General features: G+C 37.6%; 2 protein-coding genes and 1 long non-coding RNA gene across 28 annotated transcripts in view; 2 read left to right on the plus strand and 1 right to left on the minus strand.

Annotated features, from left to right (window-relative positions):
- Positions 1-600: 600 nt before the first annotated feature.
- Positions 601-21,048, minus strand: WDR12 (WD repeat domain 12). The gene is made up of 13 exons (XM_001505112.7): positions 20,401-21,048; positions 17,441-17,535; positions 14,536-14,630; positions 13,555-13,661; positions 12,534-12,649; positions 11,713-11,867; positions 10,376-10,421; positions 8,597-8,682; positions 4,462-4,602; positions 4,237-4,342; positions 3,934-4,066; positions 2,127-2,199; positions 601-1,179 (listed from the first exon to the last, which is right to left on the minus strand). Exons 1-13 carry the CDS (start codon positions 20,439-20,441, stop codon positions 1,102-1,104), a joined length of 1,272 nt encoding a protein of 423 aa, XP_001505162.1. The 5' UTR covers positions 20,442-21,048; the 3' UTR covers positions 601-1,101.
- LOC111768802 (uncharacterized) lies at positions 4,782-17,366 on the plus strand. Its single transcript, XR_002801365.2, has 2 exons — positions 4,782-4,835; positions 17,050-17,366. It is a non-coding gene; the product is annotated as an uncharacterized lncRNA (long non-coding RNA).
- Positions 21,049-21,180: 132 nt separating the features above from the next.
- The window catches only part of CARF (calcium responsive transcription factor), a 100,474-nt gene continuing 97,976 nt past the window's right edge, over positions 21,181-23,678 (plus strand). For 12 of the 26 annotated variants that reach the window (XR_011428382.1, XR_011428361.1, XR_011428360.1 and 9 more), the window contains exon 1: positions 21,181-21,306. The gene's annotated coding sequence lies outside the window, so the exon portion shown is untranslated. Of the gene's footprint in view, positions 21,307-23,440; positions 23,604-23,678 lie in introns of all 26 variants that reach the window. The other 14 variants (XR_011428358.1, XR_011428366.1, XR_011428371.1 and 11 more) reach the window with 4 other exon arrangements.

A 23,678-nucleotide genomic window follows, 5' to 3' on the forward strand; every position in this document is an offset into this window, starting at 1 on the left:
CTTCTAAGAAATGACATAACTGGAGCTCTAGCTCTTGGTCTGTGTGAGAATGAGGACTGCATCAAAGGAGGAGAGCTAGCTGGGTCCCTAAGGGGTGTGGAACAAAGCCACTCCACCAGCCCTGGACTGCCTCTAACCAAACTCCCACCTGGTTTCGTCTACTATGAATTTGGCTCTCAAATGCAGCCAAGTATAGCTGTTGTTTCCTAGACCTCTGCGAGAGGAACCTCGAGTGAGAGACGTTGCATTAGCCTAGTGATGAGACCAGACTGATTCCCACAGATTACTCAGAGGCTGAAGTGCTCTGCTTGAGGAATACCAATCCATTAAAGATGGAACTCACATACTAAGAGATTTACTTTAAATATTTGGTATATAACATACGAATTTAGATAAATGCTAATATCTAACATTTGTAGAATGTTTACTATCTAATACGGATGGAAAAATTTTGTCTAAAGAATCTAATGTATATACGAGGATAAGTTTGGGAGAGATATTCCTGGTTACCATCAAATTTGTGTGCAGTTTCTAAAGGTTTCTGATATATCTTTAATATGAAGTACTTCACTTAAAATATTTCAACAAATTCTTAATAAATTGGCAACATCTACATGTTTTAATGTTCTGAATACTTACAAAGTCTTATTACAGTTAGACATCACTTATTTTCCCAAAAAGCAAATTGTATTTCTAATTTTTTCTCTATTAAAATTTATTAGGTTTTTTTAAAGATACTTTTTTAAAATAGCTAACTTTAAAAAGTTAAGTTTCTCCATCAGAAATAAAAATATGGACAATTACTATATTTTTAATATATGCTTTTACAGCATTTCAAAAGAAAATCTTAATTCAAACCAGTATCTTTAAAAAGAAATTCAAAATTCAGTTTAATTTCAAGAATTTGCATAATGTAGAGAATACAGGCCACATTTTATAGATTATAAACACAACTGTTATATAATAAATACAAAATAAAGAAAAACAGTGATAACTGTTACTGAGAGTGACACATTATATGAACTTTAATCTCAAAATCTGCTTTCTGCATCTGCGTTCATTTATAGAAAGGATCTCTGTAGTCACATTTATCATTCACTTTCATGCCCCCACATGGGAAGTGGTAGGTGAGTATCTGTAGGAATATAATTTATTGTCTGCTCCTCCACTCAGAAGTAACTGTGTAAAAAGGGAGAGAAAAAAGCACAAACACAGAAGTAAATACAATTATTTCATATGACAGCTAACCTAATTAAATACTGATGACTCTGATTATAGAAGGAATTACGGATGAGCAGATAACTTGCCTTGAGAGTTAATACTTAAATGCACCAATTACATCATTTTTCACTACTATATTACAACAGTATATTAAAACTTGAAAAGTGACCATTTGAATTTGGTTGAGGCATAATATGCTATTGTATTTTCTATGAAGCATGTGCTAAGAAATGTAATAAAATTAAAAAGTTGGAAAAGTGATATAGTTTTACCTATTTAAGAAAATTAAGTTTTTAAAGGGCAGCACATTAACTGTTTGTGGGTAAATGGACATTACAAATTATTCAAGTAGCACTAGGACCTGTATTTGGAAAGAATTCTTAGGCAATAAGGGCTAATGTATATACACAGAAATAATTAAACTGTAATTCTTTAAACACATTTTATAATCTAGACTAATTTTGTAAGATTTTTCTAAGTGGGAAATACTTTGATCCAATTAGTCTGAAGTAGCAAGTTTTACAGACTTAAAACATTTCATTAAAATACTCAAGAGGAAAAAACTGCTTCAAAATTTTCAAATTTTACTACTCCTAATGTTAAACAACAAATTTGTTTCCTCTTTATTGTAGTGATCATTTTGTAATATATATAAATGTTGAATCACTAATTCGACACTGAATTAGTGTCGAATCACTGAAACTAATATTTTATGTCAACTATACTTCAAAAATAATTTGTTTCTTCTTTGAATGAGATGAGATTTTATGAATAATATTAAGGGAAACTTAGAAAACTGAATTATAAATATCAGATATATTTAAACTAGTAACTCCATAAACACAAACACCAGATTTATTCAAATAAAAATTTTCCTCTTCACCAAATAACTAATAAATTCTTACCCCTGTGTCTGTCCAGTCTACACTCAGAACTTTGTCTTCATGAGCAGCCAGATCATAGAGAGGAGCTTTACAACTAAAAGATAAAATATTAACAGGTTATATGCATTTCATAGTATTAAAACAACCATATATGAATAATCACTTATACTTTTCTGAAAACATTACCGATTTTACCATTCTTACCCCAATAACCACTTAACCTTAAAATTCTGAGTATTTACTTGACTACCTCTCCTGTTTTTCCTGTATCATTAGCAGACTATAGAGATTTACTGCAACAAATATATTCAGGAAAAATGCTATTTATAAAAATTTATTTATAATTAGGCCCATTTTCACACTTCCTTGACTACTTTTCTTCTCCCCCCAACTCATGGCTTTATATACCCTTTGTCTATCCATATATATGTTGATAACTCCCAAATTTATATCTTTAGCCCAAACTTCTCTCCTGAGTCACTACAACCAAAACAAAACTCTGATTTCCCCTCACAAACCTGTTTTTCTACTCTTTCCCATCACAGTAAATGGCACCACTAATCACCCAATTGCTCAGGCAGAAAATATGGGCATTATCCTTGATTCCTATCTGCATATTCCACCCATGAGCCAATTCTGCCAAAGAGCTATCTTCAAAATACACCTAAAATCCAACCACTTATTTATGATGCTACCACCACAGTCCAAATCACCAGTATCTGTCTCTTGAACTACAATAGCCTCTCTGCCTCCATTCTTGCTCCCCTGTTCAGATACCTCCAAAGCTTTCTTCATTACACTTAGAATGAAACCCCAATTCCTTACCATGGCCCATAACGTCCTGCTCGATGTAACCATCACCTGCCTCACGCCCTGCCACTCTCCTCGCTTACTCTACTCCATCAACACTGGCCCTCTTGCTATTTTGCCAACATGCCAAGATTTTCCCCACCTTATCTGCTGTTCCCTTTGCCATGATCTGTGCATGGCTCACACCTTCACATTGTTCAGTTCACCACTGGAATATCACTTTCAAAGAGAGGCCTTCATCAAAGAAGTGCCCCTGTACTCTGCTTCATTTTTGTCATAGCACTTACTACTATTATCAGAAACTATATGCTAATTGCTATACAAAGCATCCAATTAAAATGCATATACCTTCTAGATAGTAACAAATCATGTACCATTAGGTAGTATGAGGATGTTAGGATGCAGATTTAAGGTAAACAACAACAAACAAACAGGTATCTGGGTGAATGCCTCTCCATTCTACTTATAAAAATATGTAATTAAATTGTGTATGCATTTTATATCTGCATACACTAGAAACATAGCACTAGTCCATGAGTAAGAAAGAAACCTTTAATATCTGGTTATCTTTAAAAATTTGTATTTTTAGTTAATTTTTTATTAACATATAATTTATAATTTGATCACAGTTCCATTTATTCAGAGAGCACTGGCCTTCTGCTTTTATAATTATCATATTTATATTAAGGGTCAGGATAATTTTTCTCTTTTTTTCTTGTTTTATATAACAAAGTCAGAAAGATGGCTTTTATAAACTTGTGGGTTTTTTTTTCTTTTTTGGCAAAAGAGAAATGATCACAATTCTTTCAGAATGCAAAAAACAACATATTAACACGGAGAAAATTCCTTTGATCCTGGCTTTTCTTTTCGATATCAATATTTATCATTTCAGGTTGTATGACCAAGAAGTTTTTTTTCACCCTTCTGCTTTTGGATAATCATTTCAGTATTCATTTCATTTTCTCTTATACAACGGGCAATTGACAGATTTCTAGTGTAGATCATAAATAGAATTTACCTTCTTGTATCCCACAGTTTGACCATGTTATCTAAAGAACCTGAAATCAGCTGCTGCTCATGGGTTGGAGACCACTTCACTGATGTGACCCAGCCTGTATGTGACGTTAGGGACAGCGACACCAAAGAGCCATCTGAACAAAGCAAACGAGATGAACCATTATTGAATTTTAGAAAAGAGGAGTAGGCAGAACAAACCCCCCAAAAAATTTGTAGAAAATTATCTTTTTATACAAATCTCTAGTGAGAAAAGAAATTGATACTATTTACACATAGTTTTCCTCCAGTGCTTCACACAACTCACCTTTCGTTCGGGGATCCCACAGTCTGATATGCCTATCTGTGCTCCCAGATGCTAAACGTTTACAAAGTGGAGAATAGGAGATACAATTAAACACTTTATTTCCTGTCTGCAAAAACAAAAAGGAAAGAACATTTAACCATGCTGGGCTAAAAGTAATTATCTCTAGAAGTTTATCACTTAAAAGCTCAAAGTTAATCAGAGAACTACTGAATTTATCACTCTTACCAAAGTTGATTTAAGACTGCCTGACTCGGCGTCCCACACTCTAATTGTGTGGTCCCAAGATGCACTGCAGATTTCTTCAGCATCTGACCACAGGACGGAGGAAATCGCTTCCTTGTGGCCAGAGAGGGTCACAATGGGAGTCTAGAAATGAAAGATACCCAAAAGGGAAAGCATTTTCCGTTTAGAATAATTAAGACAATAATAGCAGTTATAACTTCTGAAGCCCATATGCGAGATGTTTTGTCAGGTGCTTTAGCTTTCATATCATGCCTAATTTCTTCTTTACAATAATCCTCAAGATAGATATTTCGTTTTTATTTTATAGAGGAAGACACTGAAGCTGAGAAAGATAACGTGCTCAAGGTCATACCGCTGTAAGTGGCAGATTTAAGTTTAAACCCACATACTACTCCAAAGTTCATCGTCTTCCCACTGTGCTCTGCTGCTTCCCCATCTGTTCCGCTTGTCATTTTGAGGAGTATTAATATTAACACTAACTTAATTCTCCCCCTTGACAAACACGTTATGTGTAGAAGTTAGCAGAAAAAAGCTCTGGGTCAGAAGATCTCAGTTTCAATCAAAGGTGCTGCCATTTTCTAGATGACTCCTCCTGGTAAACTAATCTCAATAGGTTATTCTCGCCACTTCATTTCCTCAGCATCTAATCTTTAAATAATGTCCATGGCTCATCTGTCAGTACTCCAAAATCTCTAATGTCTTTCTCAAATTAAAATCCCCAAACTAGGTATAGTGTCTGTCTGAAATATAAGGAACATATGAAAGACAGAAGGAAAGAATTCTGAAATGGGAGACAGTTAATCTACTTTTGTAACTTTGTTACATTTAACCTCCTTAAATAGTATTACCTCATCTGTAATATGAGGGGGGTATGCTAGATCAGAGATTAGCAAAGTTTTTCAGTAAAGGTCCAGAAAGTAAATTTTTTAGCTTTTCCAGGCCAAATACAGTCTCTGTTGCATATTCTTTCTTGTTTTTAAAACTTCTTGAAAACGTCAAAATCATTCCTAGCTCTCTGTAGTACAAAAACAGGCCAGAGCCAAATCGGCTGTTGGGCTATAGTTTGCCAATTCCTGGACCAAATGAGCCGTAAGGTCTCTCTTCCACCTCTAAAATTTTCCTCAAAGAAGTAAAGGAACCTGACAGCCGAGTGAGGGACAGAACCACCGCTCTGTGACCCGAAAGAGAATGAACAGCAAGGAACATAAAGGTAATCCATCAGAGGCTCCAGGAGAGGATTCGGCATGGCAAGATCCACAGGCAAACTTACAGCAATAAGCAAGCCCATTTCTAGATGTTTACCCAAGAAAAATGAAAACTTTGATTCACACAAAATTCTGTCCACAAAGGGTGACAGCAGTTTTATTCATAACTGTCGAACTGGAAACAACCCAAATATCCTTCAACTTGTGAACGATTAAACCAACCATTGTATATCCACGCAACAGAATACTACTCAGCATTTAAGAGGAACAAACCATGATCCCATTAACCTAGATGAATCTTTTCTTTTCTGGGGGAAAAAAAACAAACGAGGGGGGTGTGAATCTCAAATGCATTGTGCTATGTGAAAAAGAGCTTGATGTAAAAGGCTACATACTGTGTGATTCCACTTATACAATATTCTGGAAAAAGAAAAATTACAGGAACAGAGAACAGAGCAGTGGTTGTCAGGCGAGAAGCAGCGGGGAAGGGGGACTACGAATGGGCCACGAGTTTCAGGGGGTGATGGACTGCTCTATGTCCCGATTACGTCGTGGTCACACGCTCTACACATTTATCAACACTCAAAGCTATTCACCAAAAAGCGAATTTTCCTATATGTAAATTTCTTTTAAAAAAGGTAGAAAAGTCAACTTTGACACCGTTACTACAAACAAACTCCAGTAGAATAGTACTGGAGGGAAAAAGCAATTTTGAAAGAAACGAGGAAAAAACCTTACTATATGTTGACATATGAAACAAATGACAAGCAAATTAACTGACTGGTAGCATTAGTCATATTAATTCAAGTAAGGTACTAGAAAGAAACTCAGAGAAAAGATAACTATTTTTGATATTTGTTTTATCATTTTGGTCTTAAAAATCCAACTTGTTCCATTGCAGCACAATTTTTCACTTTAAATAGCACTTCAAGGATTGCCAGCATAACTCCAGTTAATAATTTATGAATGCATGAATTTACAGCCTATAAAAACCTAAACAAGAAAATGAACATATTATTTTTTCTCTCAAATAAAATGAACAATGGAAGTGAGCTTATAAAAAGTACACACCTAAAAATACTCGTACAAAGTAAATCAATTAAAAAAAGATAGGCAACACACTTAAAAAAAATGGGCTAAAAACATGAACAGGCACTTCATAATTAGATATCAAAGGGCGAGGACTTAAATTCCACTACACACCACCAGAAATCGACAAAATGATACACTTTTCAACAGTAAGTAAATGCAAACATACGTTTATGTGGTAAAATAAAATCAGTTATGGTCTTAAAAAATTGACCATATCACGTGCTTGTAAGGATGTAACCTTGACTCTCATACACTGTCAGTGGGACCAAAAACTCGTATAACCATTTTGGAAAACTTTCTGGCAGTATCTAATATCCAGAAAGCTGACCATGTGCATTCCCTATGACTCAGCCAATTGTACTTCTGCAATTCTATATATGCAGAAATCACTGCTTATGCACCTAAGAACTTTCTTAGCAACTGTCTTTATGGTGGCCAAAACTAGGAACAACCTAAATGTCCAACAGAAGAAGAGAAGATAAATTCTGGTATATTCATGCAATGGAATGCTTTATATTAAAGATCATTACATGCAGTAGCATGAAATCTCACAGATATGAAGTTGAAAATAGGTGAAACTAATCTAAGATGGTATAAGTCATAAGAGTGATTACTTCTGGGGGTTACTGATTGTGAGGGAGGCTAGCGGGAGTCTTCAAGGCTGTTGCTAATTCTCAGTGTTTTGATTTGGATAGTGATTACTTGGGTATACACGATTGTAAAGAATCATTGAGCTGTACACTTAACATATGTATGCCAAACTTCAAATTAAAAGAAAGGTAAAAAAAGTTACCTTCTGAGTAAAGAATTTTTATAATTCAAGAAATCTTTTCTACTCAGATATATTCTTTGGAGGTTGATCAGGGATATGCATCAGCAAATTACCACTGGCACAACACCCAGTTGGTAAGGCATTTACAGCTTTCATTTGTCCTACCAGATTAAGTGATAAGGAAGCTGAGTTGCTGCCAGATCACTCCTCTTGCAATTCAGCAGTCAATATTTAAATGTATTAAGAAACTTTAAATCATTACTTCCAGTTGGAACCAGTAAGTGCTACTGTTAATTGCATTTGATGTGAGTTTGATGAATTATTTATGATCATACTTTATTCCTCATTTTCAACAATTTTTATATCTTGTTATTGGTGACTACAAGAAATAATGTGCAAATGTGGCCTTGATTTACTGCACATTCATTACAGCTGTTAGAAAATGAATGAAGATTATGTTTTCCTAAACCTCAGTATTGTCCTTCTCAGTAAGACATTAAGACAGGTCAGACCTTATTATGACAAATATCTTCCTAACAAAGCAGAACAAATAAGACTCTGGATGAACTTTCTGAGTTCAATTTAATTGGATCTAAGAGCTAAATGATAGAATCAAAACCCAAATTAAACTCTCGGTTTCTAGTGATTTAGGAGATATAACTAGCATCCTTAATAAGAATTATATCCTCAGTGTATGAAACAATATTATTAAATCGTCAGGTAATGAGATGCTTCACTTAAATTTAGTGCAAACTTTAACAATTAAAAGATCCTGCTCCAAAATGCACCATGAGATCAAATAACAGCTAAATAATCAACCTATTGATCTGTAAGCCGGCTCGAAGCTACTACATTCAATGACAGATAAATGTAGCATAATAGAGTATCTATAAGAAAAATTTACAAATCTGCTGAAAGAAAGCCTAATTATGGTTGAAGCAGCAAAGCAAGACAAAAGGAAATTTAAATAGGAAAGATTACATTAAATTACCAGATATTTGTTAATACAGACCTAAGCCAAGTATAGTCAGTTCTCACAAATACTTACCCTCGTTAGTCCCAACTGCTCCGTCTTCTGTTTCTTTCGGGGTCGATTTGTGGATTCCTCCATTTCATCTTCTTCATCTGTAGGGACTGTACCACAGAGAGTCAGAGTTGATATTTTTAAAATTTATGGTAAATATTAATTGCAAACAGTCTCAAAGAATTCTTACAACATTTCTGGGTATATACTTTCTCTATGTTATCTCAACTGGTTAGGGAATCATATTGCTCCTTATTTTGGTTCATAGAAAATTATATATAAAATAATACCTGGGTTACCAATCTTCCAAAAAGACAAAGCAAAAAATAAAGTACACTAAAACCCTAAAACCTAACCAGTTTGATATCTTGCTATGTCTTTAAGATCATCATCATGAATACTCATCACTTTACCACATCTATGAATATTCTATTAGTTGTAGGAGATAATAATCTATTATTATGAAGAAGGGAATGACAAGGTAAACAAACACACATTCCAGTCATGTTTATTCTTCTTGATTATTTAACTTTTCTAACAATGAATCAGATGTTTTATAGTTACTTTTTGACTGTTTTGTTTTGGTGAGGAAGTTGGCCCTGGGCTAACATCTGTGGCCAATCTTCCTCAAGCTGAGCTAACAACTGTGCCAATCAATCTTCCTCTATTTTGTGTGTGGGACAGCACCACAGCATGGCTTGATGAGCAGAGTGTAAGTCTGCACCCAGGATCTGAACCCATGAACCCCAGGCCACTGCAGCAGAGCGCTCAAACTTTAACCACTACACCACCAGGCCAGCTCCACTTTTTGACTTTTTAAAAAAATCTTTGTGATATATCATTTAGCTAGATACCAAACCCAGATGGAAAACCATAGATTTTAATGTTTTTAACTATTTTATAAATATTATCTGCTTTCTCCCTATAAATGCCTTTAGGGTAACAACTAATCATATACAATATCTCATTTACCCAGTGCTATCAAAGAATAAAATATTCCACAAAAGGAAAAATTTCTAAACAAACCACTTTCTCCCTCAAAACTGTTTGCTTTAAGCATTTGTGGAAAATCTACTAAAATGGATTATATATATCCTGCCATCTTACGCATAATTATTTAAAACTGTTTAAGCTTTTCTTGATCCCCCAACTCTACTTTGTGAATTGTATTTAGGGTATTATACTGTAATACGGCAATTCCCTCAGAAGTAACAGAAGCCTTCTGATCTGTCTACCTGTGCACTGTTTTAGACCACCATTTCTTAAAGTTTAAATGTCTGTGGGTTTTTTCCCCCTTTTCTACTGTCGGCGTCTTCTTAGCACTATCAAGGCACCTTCTTCTAAGACTCCTCCCTCCTCCTCCTTTAGTTGTTCCTTTTAATTTATGTTTTCAAAGTAAAAAAGTTAAGTTTGGTAAAACTGTATTAAGGTTTTTTTTTAAGTAAATCAGCTTAACTAAGAAATTTCTCTAACAGTAAAGTATATCAAAATGACTCAGAAGGTATTTTTGTTTATTTCCAAGTTCCTGAATAAGGGAACTCTGAGAACTAAGGTAGTTATGTCCCATTGCACCAAACATGTTATTGATACTTGTGGCAATTCAGTGACATTGTCCAGTAAATAAGGGGTGGTGGGATAGAAAAACATTTTGAAACACAAAGAAATACACTAATTTTTCTCTATACTATGCTTCTTTATTTGTATCATAAAAAGCTCTGGCAAAATATGGGTTAAAAACTCCTCTTCCAGCAAAATTCTTGAAATATCATTAATAAGTCAAAGCAAAAGAAATATTTAATTTACCTGTAGACCAGATCTTTAGCATCTTATCCCAGGAGCCGCTGCAAAACTAAACAGAATAATATGAAGGGAAAACGAGTATGTAATATAATCCATCATATTATTTGCCTTATTTTTTCTGCTATTTAACTTAAAACCTTTCCTTTGCTCTGAAATCCTTACTACTGTGATAGCATCTGCCTGTCTTCCTAGTCTCCTGGAGGTTGCACCCTCTATCTCCTGGCAGTTGAGGAAGCTGCCATTCTTACACGGCTCTGTGCCCTGGCCACGGCTGCTCAGATCAGGGTGGGCAAGTGACCACACTGTGCCAATAGGTCTCTTCCTCCTTCAGGACCTTTTTTGAAAACTTCTGTTCCTGGGAGGTGAAGTTAGTCTTTCTCCAGGGACAGATGACACAGGACGTAAAATCTGCAATTAGTGAAGGCCAGGTTTCATTGCCATGTGGAGAGAGCCAGTTTGAGGCGAGAGAGAACAAAAGTCAGCCTGGGGAAACAGGAGAGGGAAGGGTGTGACGGCCACGTTCAAGCCTCCACTCCACTGGGTCCTGAGACCCCACTGCCTCATCACCCTGCTGGTGGTGTGACTGTCCACTCCTTCCTTGGATCTCACAATCTTTGAAGCTGAATAAGTTCAAGAGGAGCTTCTGTCTCTCGTAGCCAAAAAACAGGGTACAGTGAATTCACTTAAGTTTGGACTCAACAACATGGAAATCTTCTTCATGGCTCAATATGAATAATCATAACTCTTTTCCTTTGAATACATCAAATGTCCTCTGTTCTGGCAAACTGGCATAGAAACGCCGAAGAAGCACTCTTAAATCCAGAATACTTCAGTGTGGTTTAGGGAACTGTCAAATGGTGAGAGAGTTTGTAAGCCCTCAAGAGTCAATACAGTGTTGTCTTCAGGTTTGCTTCCTTTTAACTAACTTCTGCCACCTCGTCGTGACAAAGAGTAAATCAGCAATGATAGTAAAACAACCTCTACTGACACTAACCTTAGTGTGTGCTAAGGCTTAGACAATCAACTATACGCTTCAGCTGATGACAGCACTGTGAGTAGCTGAAAGATTGAAAATGTCAATCACTATGACTTAAGAAGGGAAAAGAAATTGCTTGTTTATGTGATTTTTAAAAATTTCTGTAATTTACATAAAGTTCAAAACCAGAGATACCCAGGCTGAGGAAGTGAATCTTTGCATCTCTGATTGTATGAGTCTTTACTTTTCGTTTGAAACAACTGATATGAAAATAGGCCAATCACAATGAATACGTGGAGAAAAAACCTTTTGCGTAAGCTCAAATTCTCATTCGACAGAGTCCTATGAGACAACAGCTACTCACTTTGGTCCCTGTGCTGTCGACGGCGATGGAGTCCACACTCCCAGCATGACCCCTGCAGCAGTGCAGGGCTTTCACACTGTTTCTCTCCACATTCCACTCCCACAGGAGGACAGTCTGGTCCATGGAGGCACTGAGCAGCAGGCAAGACAAACTGTCTGAAGAGGAGAACACAATCAGAAACAAATCAGAAGAACAGTTAAAATACATCATGTTCTGAAACCAAAGAACTGAATTTTTTGTTGTTGTTGAGAAAGACGTTAAAAAGATAAAAGAGCTCACATAGGCGGCTTGGAAACCGAAGTTAACTTACAGTGTAAAGGGAACAATCTTCAAAAATACTAGAAAAGTACTATACTGTGTGAGTTTCACACACTCAATATTAACTTAAAAATGTATATTATCTGATATAATTTTAGGAAGGACTCACTTTCCCTAATTTATTCAATTTTTTATATAAACCTCTTGTTCTTGAACACTATATATATATTTTGCAGGTCTGAGGAAGATTGGTGCTGAGCGTTATAACATCTGTGCCAGTCTTCCTCTATTTTATGTGGGATGCCACCACAGCATGGCTTGATGAGTGGTGCTAGGTCCATGCCCAGTACCTGAACCTACTAACCCCAGGCCACTGAAGCGGAGCACGTAAAAATAACCACTGCGAAACTGGGCTGGCCCCTTGAACTCTATATTTTTGAAAGACCTCATAATAACTGAGACATGAGACATTTCCTACCCTGTCCCCATTCTGCCCCAGCACTGAAAATGCTTATTGCCAATTCCCTATCCACAACCCTCTTAGTTCAGGCAAAGAGTCCCACCTTTTTTCACCCAGGCCACATCTTTTACAACATCTGTATGTCCCACAATTGTCATTATTGACTTTCCTTCCAAGGACCAGATCCGAGAAGTCTTATCATAAGAACCAGTCAGGATCCTATGAGGAGAAAAAAATCCTATGAAATACAAAAAGCAGCTTTTTCAAACCCTAAAATTGATTGTATTTCTAAGGCAATTTCTTGAGGATTATTCTTTCAAACTCTTCTTTAATACGAAGATTAAGATTTCAAAACACACTAGAATAGATCAGAAGATTTTACATTTGGCTTTTCCTGACCTCCTAAAAATAAAAACATAACCAACAAACCCTAGATCTCATTTTTACTATCGTTGTAAACACTACAACTCTCAGGGAAGCTAAGCAAATTGCTTGTAAAGCGTTAATAGTCCTTTGTATTTAACCAGTGAAAACCATTAAATAGAAAAACAGTAAAACCACTTAAAGAAAAAGTAAAACCAGTAAAAACATAACTTTGGGTAATAACTCCAGGGAGACATTCTTTGAAAGTAAGCTCCTACTATGATCCACTCTTGAGGTGCTGTTCTACAAGCAAGGCCAGTGGGGGTTTGCTCTGAGCCATCCATACCTTCTTGATCCCAGTCTGCCTCTTTTAGCCCTAAAATAGCACAATCTGCATCTTCATGGTAGTAGGCCAGGAAATCTGTGGCTATAAAAGGGTTTTTTTCCGGCTATGAAACAAACTATAACCTAGTTTTTAAAAGCAACATGCTCAATCAAATAAATACCCTAAGACACTAGACTTATTCCAAAGACATATGTCACTATAACATCTTGAGACAGAAAAGAAAACCTATTAATACATATGTTTCTTCTTGACTATATTGAACGTAAAGATCTTTGGCATGGTCACTGATACGTCTATCACAAAATCACTTTTACAAAAGAACAGAGAATCAGAGACAAACATGCACATCATGCACTTAAAAAGAGTGATGCGGTGGCATAAGGAATCAGACACGAGAATGCTCATCTGGCAATACCATTCCTCCGCCCCTCTGATGGAACTGATCCAGTCATCGTGCAGCAAGCACTGCTCGGGCTGAGGTGCGGTGTACTTCTCCACGTATTCCAGTTCCACAACCTCTTCCTGGTCACAGAGAGAAACCAGACACCCATCAGGGGGTGCAGTTTTAAGATGGCACATTATGAAGATAACACACCCCATTTAAGACAGCTCCTTCACCTAAGTCCCCTTCACAACCAGACAATGTGGAGCCACGCAAACAGTGAAAACCTTTATTTGACCTAACAGTATGCTAAGAGTAATATAAAGAAATACTAATGACCTTGGAAAATTTATGCTAAAAGTAGAAAAAAGAATATAAGAAACTTTAAATTATAAAATCATAAAAGCGTATTTGTTTAATGGGTATAGAGCTTCTCTTTAAGATGATGAAAAAGTTCTGAAAATGGAGTTATAATGGCTGCATAATACTGTGAATGTACTTAATGACACTGACTTGTACATTTAAAAATGGTTAAAATAGTAAATTTTCTGTATATTTTACCACAGTTCTAAAAATTACCCCCCAAATTATAAAAGCAATTATAAATTGCATTTTAAATTATAGAAGCAATATTAAAAGCAGTTTGGAGATTAGAGGAAGGGGAGAAGTCACTATAAATCACAATAACCTCACCTGTAAGTTTTTATATGTGCACAATCATTTTGTACACCTTTATTAGTAGTAAACATATATTTGCTATGCCCTTTCTTGATCATTCTTCCACAAATATGAAGGTATCTTTCCATATTCATTCATCTGCATTTCTTAAATACACTCTCAGAAGAAAAAAGGGGATTTCAAAATTTAATATAGAAACTGAAGCTCAAATTTCTAGGAAAAACCAATAATCAAAAAGATCTTGGTTGCTGTAGATTCATGCTGATTCTAACCGGAGTTACCTACATTATCTGATAATACTGTAAGGAAAAAAGAGCAGGTGAGCACTGAACTTACTGATGAGATGTTTTCCAGTTCCATGTGTTTGACCAAGGGCATTCGCAGAAACTGGCCCTTGATGAGGAAATCAAACTCCACATGTTTGTGGAACTCTAAAGAAAATACATGATAAAATTATCACTCTTAGGACATGAAGTGGATTGGCAGAGGTACACGAGACACCTCAAAACAAACAGGGACCTGTTATTCCAGTGTGGCCTCTGAGTTTCTCCAGAATTTCTCCATGACAATCAGGCCATGTATTCCAGTGTATATACTATGTGATTTTCTTTCTTTCTTTTTTCTTTTTTGGTGAAGATTAGCCCTGAGCTAACATCCTCTGCCAATCCTCCTCTTTTTGCTGAGGAAGATTGGCCCTGAGCTAACATCTGCACCCATCTTCCTCTATTTTATATGTGGGATGCCTGCCGCAGCATGGCTTGATAAGCAGTGCATAAGCCCACACCCAGGATCCAAACCAGCGAACCCCAGGCTGCTGAAGCAGAGCACAAACCCAACCACTATGCCACCGGGCCAGCCCCCCATACTATGTGATTTTTAAGAACAGAAATACTTTGTTCTGTTGATATAATTTCTTTATTGTTATTTTTCGTCTAATTTTTCAAAAAACTTTTTATTCTATGAAAACGTTCAAATATATACCACAGGAGACATAACAAAATGAATCCCCATCTCCACCACACACTGACAATTACCAACTCATGGACACTCATCTATACTCCTCTGTCCATTCCTCTACTGGTTCATTTTAAGGCAAACCTCAGAAATCACATCTTTTCATCTGTAAATGCTTTAGTATGTATCTCTAAACTATAAGGAATTTTTAAAAAGTCACAATGCTAAAAAATTTAACAATTATTCCTTTTAATATCAAATAGCCTATGTTCATATTTCCTCAATTCACAAGTGTCTTTTTACAGTGAGCTTTTTAGAACCAGCACCCAAAATCCACACATTATATTTGATTAATACGTTTTATTTAATCTTTAACTGTTTCTCCTCCTTTTCTTCCCTTGCCGTTTATTTGTTGAAGAAACTGGGACATCTGTCTTGTAATATTTCTTACATTCTGGGTTTGGTTGATTCCAACTCCAAGGTGTCCTCTAACATGTTCCTCTACCACCTGTACATCCTGTATACTAGGCAGACCTAAACACTAGATTAGATTTCAAGTGTGCTTTTTTTTGGGCAAGGAGGCAAGAATATTTACACACAGTATTGTGCATTTCCTACTGCATCACAGGAAGCATAGTATCCTGTTGTGTCTTTTTTATGATTTTAAGATCCACCTCTGGGCTCAGATGATGTCAGTCTGATCCCACCCATCATAATGTTCTCTGTCAGCCTTTTACCTAATTAATGGTTTTAGCAGCTATTGATAATCACTACTTAAATCCATTACTTAATTTAGTTACAAAATGCTGAAAATGTTTCACTCTTTCTGCATTTATTAGATATAATCCTTCTGAAAGAATTCCCTCGTTGACCATTTAGATTGTTACTTTTAAAAATCTGAAATCTGAATCATTTGCATCTTCAACTCAAGAGCAATGACTCAGTTATTTAATTTATACAAAAAGACAAACCAATGTTTATCTACAAGATTAGAAAAATATTCAACTATTTGGGCAACAACAAACAACTATATACTGCTATTGCAAAGCCTCTATTGCAAAAATAATTCTTCTTCTAATTCAAAGACTTTTCCAGCAAATTTAGAAAAGTAACTATGCATCAGAATCTCCATACATTCCTGATGAAAGTAAAGACAAGGACTGATAGGAAATGCTATCAGAATACCTCTGAATCAAGAACTACCGCTTGCTAGCAATGAAAAGATTACAGACCCTGCCCCTCCCAAAACAGATGTTCAAAAACATCATCTCAAACTTAAAAAAGTTACGGGATTATGTGAAGATGAAGGGAAAATATTAGGCAATGTTTCTAACTCTCACCTCCCCATTCCTCCTACTAGGGTAGAATCAAAAGAGCCTTGAAGTGTCAGAAACACCTGTGTGAAAATATGCTTGCCTCTAAATGGTGATTCCATGGACAAATTTTCTTTTAAACATCACACTTTATGCTATTTTCAATTTTTCATGTTTAAATCTTCTATTTTATGTATGGTTTCATTAGTTTTTTAAAAACATCTTATTACAGGAAATTTAAAACAGAGGCAGAAGTAGAGAATAATATAATAAACCTTCATACACCTATCACCCAACTTTAACAATTATCGACTTATGGCCAATCTTGTTTAATCAATATTTCTGCAGACATTGTTCATATTAATTTTATGCGCTAATAATTTATACTCGTACAATACATATGTTTAATATTTATACCTTTATAAATGTTTTACTTGATACTCTTGCATGTTTATAAATGTTTGCTTTATCCATTAATTGTCTTATGAATTCTAAATACTTAAAAAAAAAATACCACTATTAATTTTGGCATCTGTTATTACCCAAAATACTCAAATACTGATAATGTCGTTTTGCCTTGCAGAAGTAGAGCAAGTGAGGCCCAAGAACCAAGATGTTCGTTCATGCCTACCCAGCCCAGCCCTCTCTAGCACAATCCCAATGTCTTGATGACCTCTACATCACGACTATTATATCAACATCTTTATTCCTAAATCTCAACCACCTTATCTCCATGTTCCCTTAAAAGCAGATTAAACTGTAATATTTTTTTCTGAAAACTTTTATTTTAAAGCATTTTTCAGAGTATCATGTAGCAGGGAAACCCATATAATTCATAAATTTTACCGTTATAAAATGCATGTAGTATTATAAAATAAAGCCAAAAAAATGTAAATAAAATTAAAATGTGATATATTTTAGTGTAGTTAGTGGCACTGTGCCCTTTCGTAACTTCTCAGAGCATGTATACCCACCATTTTTGGCCTCCAGTAATTTATTGATGATGTTACTAAGGTCAGCAATTTCAGAGGCTGCAGGAATTGAGAAGGGGACATCATCTACCGCATATCTATAAAAAGGAAACGATACATCAAGATCAAGTCTACAGATATTTTAAGAAATGTCCATTTACTCACTAAACAAACATTTACTGAGTATCTAATACATACCAGATATCTTGCTACATGGGGTTAACAAAAACGAATTAAGATATGGTCTCTGTTCTCACAAAGAGTTAAAGTCTGGTAATCAACTACAATCAGACTTTTTAAGAACAATGTTACAAGTGACAAGTAAACTGGGAGAACAAAGTATTAGGTCATTTCAACCAGAGAAAAGGAGGATAGAAGAGCAGGGCCTTCAGCTCTATCTAGAAAAGCGAGTTTTTGCCAGGTGAAAGGTGGGTGGACAGGAAAAAGGGTGCGGGAAAGTGGGGCAAGCAGCAAAACAATAACTGAGAGTTATTACACTGCCCAGCCAGCCTGTTCCAGAAAGTCCAATTTTGCTCTAGGTAGTGACCAAAGATAAGGCTAAAGAGATGTGCACGGAGTAGTTTATATACTGTGTGAAGAAGCATTTCTTTCTTTCCCTGGGTAATGAGGAATCACTGTAGTAGTCGGAGTTAAGGAATAACATCATTAGGGAAGATCATTAGATCTTTCTCGACAGCACTGCAGAGGCTGGATTAGAAGAACACATGACAGAAAGAAGAGACCAGGAAACTCTTGTAAGAGAGAATGGCAGAAAATATTTGCAAATCATGCATCTGATAAGGAACTTGATTCTAGAATACATAAATAACACTTACAACTCAATAATAAAAAGGCAACCCAATTTAAAAAAGGGGCAAAGGATTAAAATAGATATTTCTCAAGAGAAGATATACAAATGGCCAACAGACACATGAAAAGATGCTCAACATCATTAGTAATCAAGGCAATGCAAATCAAACCACACTGAGCTATCACTCCACACACACTAGGATGGCTATAATAACAAAGACAGATAATAAGTGTTGGTGAGGATGTAGATAAACCCTTAGTCATTGCTGGTGGGAATGTAAAATGTTGCAGTTGCTTGGGAAAAATCTGGCAATTCCTCAAATAGTTAAACATAGAATTACTGTTTGACCTAGCAACTCCACTCCTAATTATATACCCAAGAGAAATGAAAATATATGTCCACACAAAAACTTGTACACAAACGTTCACATCACCGTTATTCATAATAGCCAAAGGTGGAAACAACCCAAATATCCACCAACTAAACAATGGAAAAAAATGTGGTATATCCATACAATGTTAATATTATTTGGCCATAAAAAGAAATGCAGTACTGATACATATTATAACACAGACAAACCCTGAAAATTATACTAAGTGAAAGAAGCCAGTTACAAAAGACCACATATTATATAATTCCGTTTATATGAAATGTGCAGAACAGACAAATCTACAGAAACAGAAAGTAGATTAATGGTTGCCCAGGGTTGGGGGTAGTGGAAGGATTGGGGACAGGTAAGAGCTAAAGGGGAATGAATAATGTTCTAAAATTGACTGTAGTGATGGTTGCATAATTCTGCAAATATGCTAAAAAACACTGAATTGAACACTTCAAATGTGTGAATTCTATTGTATGTTAATTACATCTCAATAAAGTTGTAATAAAAAAAGTCTCCATAAGGCCTGAATTAAGGCTGTATCTGCAGAGAATGGAAAAGTTTCTCTTTTTGCTACAATGGGGGTGTGAGGGGTGTTTCAGTTCTTGTTAAAATGTAGATTCCAGATCAGCAGGTCTGGGGTGGAGTCCAGGATTTCTGCTTTTTTCTAACAATCTCCCCAGTGATGCTGATGCTGCCTGTCCTAAACTACACTTCGAGTAGTAAGGCTGTAGTTACATATTTCTCATGCCAAAGAAAGTTAGCAGTTATTTAGGTTCCCCAAAAGATAATGAAACCTAGAAATTAAAAATTTTGGTTCTTTCTTTCATTTACTATTTTGTTCAGTAAAATGAGGTCGACTCATAAAGCTATAAACACAAAGATATAATCTTAATTGAAGTGGGCGTTTTCGAGCTTATAGCTGACATAACCTTGTTAATAAAACAAATCTTTATTATTATCAGTACCAGAAGAATTTGACAAACATTTGCTGACTCAGTCAATCTAAGAAACTTAATACATAGTGCCTACCATTAAGAGCTTTACAATATAGTTGAAGAGACCAGGCAAACACAAAGAAAAGTTAATACGGTAATATACACCACAAGGCAGAAGATAATTAGGTTTCAAACAAATGCTACAGACCTGGGGACCACTGGTAAAATGTTTATATATACATGTATGTTTACACACACACAGCGGTGTATATATATATACACACAAAGGCATACGTGTATATGTATGTATACAAATACACAAATCTGTAACTGAATTGACTTCACACTTCTATCAAAAACGAATTCTACCAACCTCCTATTCAGAGTTCCGCTTTCCAACCTGGTTTAGAAAAGCATTGTCTATCACCTACCTAAAAGAAAAAGTTGTGTCGCCAGAAACTGTGAAACTCCACTAGCAGACAGCCTGTAACGACTTGGTGCATTGTTCATTGTTACATTACATAATGTACTCCATTCTGGAAGCAAACCTGAAGCCCTTCAGGCCCTCTGCACTCACAGTTCAAATTATATAGAGCCTGAGAAGCTAGGCAGAAAAGAGATGATCTCAGAGGTCGGTCCCTGAGAAATGCTCTAAGGTCCCGCCTCCACTCGAGCAGAAAACGCACTCAAGCGAGGAGCCCAGCAAAAAATGGGGTGGGGTGGGCGAGTGACATGACGGCAAAGAAAAACAGGGATCCACAAGGTCATACCGAAGGAGTCCTTGGAAAGGATCCCAGGGAGGAGGGAGGCGGGAGAGAAGGGGAGGCGGCTTACTTACTTCTTGTTGTCAGTGAAGAAGCGTGTCTGGAGCTGAGCCATGGCGGGGAGCACACACGAGACTTGCCTGCGGATGCGCGCGGGGCAACAGTCGGACGACCGGCGCTCTGGTCTCTGAGGACTGCAAGAGGAGGCAGCTCAACAGTAGACGGCACAGGGCAGCGAGAGGCTGCCGTCCAAGACCGGGCCCCGCTTCCTTTCCTCGGGGCTCCTCAGCAAGAAGGCACCACGAGGCTGCGCCGCCTCAGAGGACCAGCCCACACACATCAACTACCTATCCCAGATCGAGGAATCATCGATTAGTACGGCACAGCCTTAAAGGCGACGTGTCCCCTTAATCTTTTTGGATTTCTTTTAATATATTTAGGCCTGTGATGGATTATGAAGAAACAGAAAGGCCCAGTTCAAATCTGCTTCTCTCTCTCTCTTTTTTTAAATTTTAAGAAGCTGTCTTTAGACCCGATCACTTCACATTCAGCTCCTAGATACTACAACCCCCAGAAAGCAGCGCTTCTCAGACGCTGTCACCATGGGAATCGTAGTCTTTTTGCCGCGCCGCCCTCGGGATATCTAATTTGCATTAAACCTTCCAGACTCCAGCCCAATATCTATTATATTTTCTCTGCCTTCATCTTTCATTTACTAAAGGCTTTCTGGGTTTATTTTCTCTCGCATACTCCCAATCAGAACATCACTCCGTCAAGATTTTTCGTGGGTTCTCGCCCCGCCCTCTACGCTTTAGATGCAGGTTAGGGTCTGGAATACAGAACACAGAACGAATCTGAAAGGCAACCGAGGACGGTGGCCGACAGTGGACGTTTCTCCTGGCCCTGCGCTGCGCGCTCTCGGAGTGGTGCGCCTGCGCATGGTGCTGGTCTCCATGGCGGGGCCTCGGAGCCAAGACGAGGTTGAGTAGACTCGTTTTGAATTTTCTCCCCTCTGCTCCAGCACTTGGTGGACTTCCCTGCTCGCCCTGTAGGGCTCTCGGCGGCGGCGGGACTGAGCGAGTCGGAGGTTTGGCAGAGCTGTCAGCGCCGACGGACCGGACGCTGCCTCCCAGCCCCCTTCCCTCTCCTGCGTCCTCCTCCCGTCACCTCCCGACCCGCCGGCCCCCGAGCCGCCGCCGTCCCCGCCCCTGCCGCAGCCCGGCCCTGAGGCGTCCGCGCCCCGCCTCGCGGCCTCGCGGGGCCCTCCATGGCGAGGCCCACCCCGCCCGGGACGCGCTCGCGGGCCCCGGCGAGGCCGGCGGCGCGGGTGGAGGCTGGGCGTGCCGAGGCGGGGAGCCGAGCCCGGGGAGCCCCGCCGCGGGAAGGACGGCCCCGGGCGGCGGCGCCCGCGCTCTCGGGGGCTCTTCTCTGTGTGCGCCCGTGTTAGTGTACGTGTAGACCGGGAAGGGCGTCCTCCCACGCCCTCTCCGCGCTCCGACATTTTTTTTTTTGTCTTGAAGTTACCCAAAGGCCTGTGCCTTCATCGCAGTGCCCGAGGATTACTCTAACGTAGTTGTCTTTCTGAGGGAGGATGGACGGAGAGAGAACTATCCGGATCTCAAAGTCGCTTTTTAGGGCGTTCTCCAGGAAAGCTCCCAGAGGGGGCCTCCAGGAGACAGTGGTTTAGAATCAGGCGGGGCGTGCTGTGTGCAGGTGAAGACGACTGAAGCTGTCCTCTTTTCCCTTGCCTGAAGATGTACTGAAATTACTAGTAGACACCCGACATTTAAGTCAACCTTAGAATATGGGAAGTGATTTAAACAATTGTAAGCGAAAGGTAATCTTTTGTTAGAGAGGCGTGGCGGAGAAGCTAGGACTGGTCTCAGTTGACTCACCTGTTTAGAATGCAGGCCTTGGAACCCGAATGCGGGCCCAGGAACTTTGAATCCTGCCTCAGCTACTAATTTGTTAACCTCTCTGTGCCACGCTTTCCTCAACTGTGAGAATTAAATGCCACATAGTAAACGTTAACTGTTATTACCATCATCATTTGATGTCAGTTGAAGTAGATGGTTTGCCAATGTGAATAAGGGAGAACAGCCTCATGGTTAGAAGAATAAAATGAGAAAGCCTAGGTGCTGAAGTTCTAGGAAAGGACTGGGCTTGCAGATGGCAACGGTGGTCATTTAACCGTGTGATTCATTGCAATGGTGAGAATTGTGTGTGTCCTGTAAGTTAGACCACCTGAAGTTTGAAACACTTTTTAAATTGAAGTCCTGCTGTTTAATCCATATTTTTAAAACTTTGGAGAAGTGGAAAGAAATTTGACAGTTTTAAAATTCTCCTCTAAACATTAAGTGATTTTTGAGTTACAGCAGTAAAACTGCTTCAATTAAAATTCTTAGAACCTAAATTTTCAAATAATTGAGTTCTTTTTCAGATAATTTTTTATTATTGATAATATATCACTGGTTAAAATATCTTCTAAAAATGTTTAGTTAATCAGTAGACTAATACATTTTTAGCTATCATTAATTTGAAATCTATCAAAATAAGAAAATACAATACCTGATGGAGTCAATACAGGTTGATCTTAATTTGAATTGAAAAATATGATCAGTAAGATACAGAACCTGAATGCTTAGGAAGAAGAATCTTCAATTTGCAAAGCAGAAATGTTGAATTCACTGAAATACATTTTTCATTTGACTGTGACCTTTAGTTAAGGGAAAATTAGTTAATAAGTGTTCCAGAATAAGTGTACTCCCAGTGTGATGGCTTTGGTATTTTTTCAACAGTGACGTGTCATGTTTGGTGTTGCCTCTGTGCAATACCTGGGGTAGTTAGTGCTTTTACTTTGTTTTTCTTAAATTTACTTAGAAGATTAACTGCAAGCTTTTGGTTCTTAACCATCTCCTGCATGATTGCATGATTCGTTTGCTACGGTCCCGATGAAGACTCATTGTTGGCTGGAGAACCACAGCTTGGAAAATATATTTTTCTTGATTATATGTTTCTTTTTTCTGTATATGAGGTCATGGTGTGGTATAGTATAAAGACTATGCATGGGCTTTGGAGTCCTCACTGTTCTTTTTTTTTTTTCCCCCTGCTTAGTCTTGAATCTGAGCTCTGATGCTGTCTGTGATCTTGAGCGACTCACTTGACAGCTTTGGTTTTCTTCCCTATGACTCGACATAATAAGATCTACCTCATAGGCATTGTGAGGATTATAGGGAATAATTTGTGAAGGTGTCAAAGAGCAAAGAGGTAAAAAGAGGTATGTGTGTACAGGGTAAGAAATGGGTAGAACCAAGATTACAGGGAAGTTTATAGGGAGGACAAACCTTAGATA

This window comes from Equus caballus, chromosome 18, assembly GCF_041296265.1.
Source record: "Equus caballus isolate H_3958 breed thoroughbred chromosome 18, TB-T2T, whole genome shotgun sequence".
Lineage (NCBI taxonomy): Eukaryota > Metazoa > Chordata > Mammalia > Perissodactyla > Equidae > Equus > Equus caballus.

What these genes read in the sequence shown, in the direction of transcription:
- WDR12 (XM_001505112.7), bottom strand. Translation starts at nt 20,441, where the DNA reads ATGGCTCAGCTCCAGACACGCTTCTTCACTGACAACAAGAA. An exon ending in AGCAGTTGGGACTAACGAGG is followed by an intron (nt 4,603 to 8,596) that starts GTAAGTATTTGT and finishes TTTCATTTCTAG; the next exon opens with ACTCCCATTGTGACCCTCTC. An exon ending in AAACTGTGGGATACAAGAAG is followed by an intron (nt 2,200 to 3,933) that starts GTAAATTCTATT and finishes TTTATCTTTTAG; the next exon opens with TTGTAAAGCTCCTCTCTATG.